General features: G+C 39.6%; 1 protein-coding gene across 1 annotated transcript; it reads right to left on the bottom strand.

Annotated features, from left to right (window-relative positions):
* Positions 1–3,289: 3,289 nt before the first annotated feature.
* LOC112457293 (venom allergen 5-like) lies at positions 3,290–4,003 on the bottom strand. Its single transcript, XM_025020237.1, has 3 exons — positions 3,938–4,003; positions 3,481–3,651; positions 3,290–3,382 (listed from the first exon to the last, which is right to left on the bottom strand). Exons 1-3 carry the CDS (start codon positions 4,001–4,003, stop codon positions 3,290–3,292), a joined length of 330 nt encoding a protein of 109 aa, XP_024876005.1.
* Between the last annotated feature and the right edge of the window lie 1,756 nt (positions 4,004–5,759).

The raw sequence follows: 5,759 nt of genomic DNA, 5'->3' as shown, positions 1-5,759 counted from the left end.
TTGAAAATATATATATAACACAAGCATTCGCTGACATCATAATCGTTACTCTTATTATGATTGATAATAAAAAAGATCGTTAGATAATTTAAAGAGTGCACAAATGGCGATACATTATACATTTCGTTATTTCGAAAGTTATTAATTTTTTTATCTTTTTTCTGCAGAAATATGTTTATTTTTTATTAAAAGACGTAATAGCCTAAGCTTTAAGTTTTCGTAAGATAAGGCTTGTACTTACTGCAAAGGGACTGGTAACGGTCGCTGGGGATGGTCCCGAGCGGGCACAGGCCCGGTCGGCCGAGCTTGTAGAGCTGCCGAGGTGCGGTGCGATCGACGGGTCCGTAATTACACACGAGTACTTCGACCCGATTCCCAAACCCGCCGGGCGTCGCCGCCGCGGTCTTGTTCAAGTCGAGCGTGTAAATCGCGCGGCCGCAGCCAACGTAAATGAACGTCGCCGATGCGAGGGGAATGTAAGAGGAGAGTTGCCACGCCGTACTAGAATAGTTCACTAGTCTGAAAGGTACGATTATCTGGACTAAATGAAGGTGGACGGCCAACAACCAGCCTCGGGCCTCGAGCCCTCTCCATTGACGCGCAGCTTGAATTCAAATTAGGACGGGTCTCTTCCTAATTTGAGATGCTCTCGTAAGATTCGAGAGATTATCGCGCATCTTATAGATTTATCTTGATAATTACGAATGGAAATTATTAATTAAGTTTTACGAGAGAACGTGAAAATAATTAAGATCTCATTTTGACACGAAGTATATATGATAATTCTAAAAACTCAGACACATGTTGCCTGAAAAAAATGCCATAAAAATTGTACATAAAGCTATCGTTTTATTCTTAATATTATGGAAGGAGCGATATTTCTCTCTCTGTTACCAATTTGCTTAGCAAACGTATTCGGATAAAATTCGACATAAAAAGCTGTAGACATAAAAAAGAGATAGGGGTACTACATTTTTGTACAGCTCTCTTTCGAGCATGCTTTACAAGGTTAAAGTTCGAAGTCTGATTGTATCACATTTTCATGTGTCCTGTAGGAAATTGAAACCATTTTTTTCTATCAGACCGAAATAATAAAAAACGACAGAGGCTCGTTCGTAGTTGCTGGGGGGATCCATGTATACCGGAGTATCGAGTAATTTGAACCGGTACAATAGCACTCTCGATTTCCAATTTACCGAGAGAATACGCGATTTTGATTGTTCCCGGTGCGACAGAAGAAGAACACCATCCGCTGTTCCTCTATTTCCACCCTCTGTTCCATGCAATCGGTCTTCGGTCATTTTCCCTGACGGTCAAGTCTTCATCCCTCTCTTTCTCTTCCTTTACTGCCCGTAAACCTCTCGCAGTATCAACTTTAAAGAGTGATCGAAACGAACCGCTGTTCAGTGCACCAAGAAAAGCAGGTACCACAAAAATATGTCAACATTAATTTAATCATCTTTGAAGAACGTTATTTTCTTTCCAAACTTATATAGACTAAATTGCAGATTAATTTATTGTTTCTTTCGAATAAATCTAAAAAAGGAAGTAAAAATATAAAATAACTTTAATATTTTAGAATTAATTTGATGAATTTATTATATTTATATTATGAATTTTATATTTATTTCGCTATTGACAAAACGCTACAAATAAAAATTTTATAAATTCTATCACATGTTTAAGAAATTTTTTTTATATAAAAAGAAAATGAAAGGTACAGATATATATATTCGAAATCTTGTTAGCTTATTTTTTTAAATCTTATTTGATTCACGGAGGAATGGTAAAGAGGGAGCGCGAAAGTCTGCGTTCGGGGTACCGAGATTCCTAAAACCAGCACTGGATTCCCATGAGGGTACCGCGATCGCGAGTGAAAGCAGAAACAAGGGTGGATATGTGGGATGAAATAGAGGATCGGCGGAAAGGCGGGAGAAAGACGAAGGGAAGCGAGAAACAGAGCGGTGGCTGCAAACCTTCCCCCAAAATTTGGGGGACCGAGTTAGGTGTGTCTACACGCCGAACATCGGGTATTCACAAAGGGATAGCGTCTCTCGACACAAAGGAGTCGTTCTGATCAACTCGGTACAAGCTATTGTACCTTTTTCTCGACAGCATTGTGATTCGCGGATGCATTACTATCGACCTATATACACGTAAGGAAAGCGTACGTGTGTTCACGATTCTTGACGCACGATTTGTGTATACATCAGTATATCCCATAGATAGTCAGTTATCTTCCACTTATGGGGGTCTTCGATTAACATAGATTCAATATTTTTTTCTCAACAATAACGTCCCGAGATCATTAATTTTTAAGTTACAAATGATTGAAAGTAACGGATTTTTTGGAAACTCAAATGTCTGAATAGATGATGGAAACGTTCTTTAATTTTAAATAATTTGATTTTAAATGAACTTTATTTTAATAAAATTTTAATTTAAATATTGTTAAAAGTTAATAAGTGAAAAAGATAGATATTATTAAAAATTTAGAACTTGCGACAAATAATAAATGTTCTTCCATCGATGTTCGCCAAAAAGAAATTGGTCGAACCATCTACATAAATAAAAGGTGTCTCGCTAAATATGGGGCATTCTGTACATACATATATACTGTGCGCACTTTCGAGTTTTACCCGACTTCCGCGTTGTCAAAGTCTTCCACCTCATCGTACCACGATGTAATATGAAAGTGAATTCTTTCCCTACTCGTGCTATTTTCCACGCTGTCCATGTCGAGCGCATTTACATTCTGCCACACTCCGAATCGTTCTGCAACAAGCGACTTGTTTCAATAAGATTCCGTATATACCTCGACCTCGTACAGCGTTCGTCTTGAGAGCAATGATCACAAAAACGAAATTGCTCACAGTTCTGTCTTCTTAACAATAAAACTTTTAGCTTGCTTATCCAATTTTGCAGATACGGAAATTGCTGTAATTTCGAAGAGAATATTTGACGTTTTCAAAACAAAAAGATGTTACCGTCGGTTGTCGAGTTTCTTATTTCTTATGAATACGAAGATTATTTTCGCGTGTTCTTATCTTCTTATCACCGAAATCTGTGAGCTCCGAATGAACTTTAAACTGAAATCCGAAAGCTCTCGATAAGAGAATTAGAGAATCGAGAGTACGGTCTTATATTATACATAACGCTGTATATGCACGCGCGTATTTCGATAGTTGTATCGGTAGAACAATTTCGCGTCTGCATGGGTTATTGGATATTGAAAAATAACGGCGCGGCGAGAGAGAGAGGGATGAAAAATGAGATATATCCGTCGAAGTTACTTGCCAACGTCTCGGCACTGATCCTTCTCGAAGAGCTTGCACTGCAACGCCCATCGACGTGCTATAACGGCGAGTTCGTCGTCCCAGATCTGTCGAAACAAATGATCCTTCAGACGCCGTCCACCACCCCCGGGATAAATGATTAAATATCGCGCGCGTGTCGCGCGTGTCCCGTCGATTTTTCTACCAATTCCATCATGGTCCTCGCGGCGGGCTGCGGCCCGGGATTTCCACGGTTCTCCTTGCCGCTCGCAATAACGGCGCGATAAAGATTATGACTGTCGAGTACAGTTGCGATATCCTCCTCGTCGAGATTGTTGTTCTCCATATCAATGCAGTCTGCGCTCTCGCAGTCGGACTACAGGAATGAATAACGAATTGTAAACTGAGGATGCGCGCACGTTCTTTTGTTGTGAAAGGTTTCATTGTTCAGTTTTGCAATTATACAAAATAGCAAATGTCTCGTAGTATTATAATAAAAAAATCTAGGTTAAACGTATTGAATTTCCAAAAGCTCGAACGTATCCCAGCATATTTTATCATGATTGACTATACCGAACGTACAAAATTGTTATTCTTTGTGGATCAAACAAGTTTATGTAGACACGTGCGACATTACTCAAGCAGCCTTAATAAATATTTACAGGAAATAAGCACATGGTGTGATCGGGACAAATACGGCAATAATTTCTATTCTCGTTCGTTGACATTCTCCCTCTCGCTTCGCTGTAATGCGTGAGAAAAGATAAGAGATAAAAGATACGAACTGCCCTCCGGTTAAACCCCATCGTCGTCAACCCATTCGCACGATTAGTCACACGCGTCAGCTACAATTGCGTGCTTCAGCTTCTATCCGCGCTCCGCCCTCCGCCCTTAATCGCGCGACGTATATATAAATTTTCCTTTTCTTTTTTCTCCCCCGCGAGCTGTCCAACTTCAGGTCGCGTGAATCAATTTAGCGACTTCGACAGTTTCGAGATGTCAGATTGGTGAGAAAATTTATCGCGCAACGCGAAACGGAAATTCATATCGCCGCTACGCGAACCGACTCGCCGCGCGCCGCGCCGCGCCGGTCGGCCTTACGCTTGATCGATGCGCGAACGGGAAACGAGACGTGTGTCTAAACAACGCACCGCGCGAAGTATCTCAATTCTGCATTTATTACGGTCGAGAATTCAACGCTGCCATGTAAAGAAATCGCTGCCACAGAGTGGGCCACTGATAAATTATCTCGCGGGCGGAATGCCCGGTACTCGGCACAGACCGATATTTTTATTTGCCTGGGGTGGCACATTGCTTTATATCCAAATTTATATCCTTTTCTTCTTCTTTCCGCTGTTGCGGAATACCGCAGGATCTATATTTTACTTCGTTTAATTCGGACGGATCTGATCGATGCAAATACTTATGCGGCACATTTGAGACCCAAACCTTATTAATACGATAAATAACAATATATTTCAAAAATAATAATAATAAATAACATATTTAACGGTATATAATATTATTACATAGCACTATAATATACCAGAATCAAACAATTATCAGAGATAAAAACATACGGAACAGAAAGTCGAACATTTTAAGTAAGTCTGTTATAGCGAAAGTGAAGGTGAAAGCGATATAAAATAATATAAACCATTCTCTCTTCCGCTTATAAGGTACTGTTTGTAGAGCAATTTTGCAACGCCGTATTTCCCCTTAAGTGCGATTTATAAAGCTCTCGATAATAATATCACGGTGAATTTCTGACGTAGCGGCGGGCTCGAAATTTGTTTGTTCGATCGTCCCCCCACGAGAGATGTTATAGCATGTAAACGTGCCTGTTCGGTAAGTTCGTTTCTTCTCCCGTACCGTGCGCGGCACGTGTTTTCATTTCGGTATCGTAGCTAGGGCCGTCTCTCATATCATTATTGTTTCAATACGCGCGGGAGGTAAGAACTTCTCAAGTTACGTTACGTTTCCGAGACTGCCGAACATCTCGTCGTCTTTCCAGCTGCTTTCGCCGCAACAATAGATGGAGATTGTACACGAAACAAAGCGTATCGTAGACGCAGTGAATTACAATTGCGAATGATTAAAAATTTCCAAGAACGATATCATTTGATATATGTAATATTTTATTAGCGATATGCAGTGCATTTTATTTTATGCATTTAACTGATTGTGAGTATAAAATGTCCAATATTTCTCGAGTAATATATATATATAAGAAGAAATAAATATATAAAATTTAATATTCTTGCATATGTCCACGCATGGAGCAAAAAGGTACACGAGTTTGGACTGCATGACGTGTTTAACGACATTGTAAATTTGCTTAACGTTTTAACGTAAAATAATATGCATATGCGACAACTCAATTTTGCAAGGGTTGATTGTTTTGTCAGTAACGCAATTTACATTTTCCGAGTAATGGTCTGTCAAACATTTTGATTAAAACTGAAAGTGGTGCATGAAACAATG

Source organism: Temnothorax curvispinosus, unplaced genomic scaffold, assembly GCF_003070985.1.
Source record: "Temnothorax curvispinosus isolate PA1 unplaced genomic scaffold, ASM307098v1 QBEX01007734.1, whole genome shotgun sequence".
In the NCBI taxonomy this organism is placed as follows: Eukaryota; Metazoa; Arthropoda; class Insecta; order Hymenoptera; family Formicidae; genus Temnothorax; species Temnothorax curvispinosus.
Note: the sequence above shows the minus strand (reverse complement) of the source record. Positions and strands in the feature narration are given on the sequence as shown.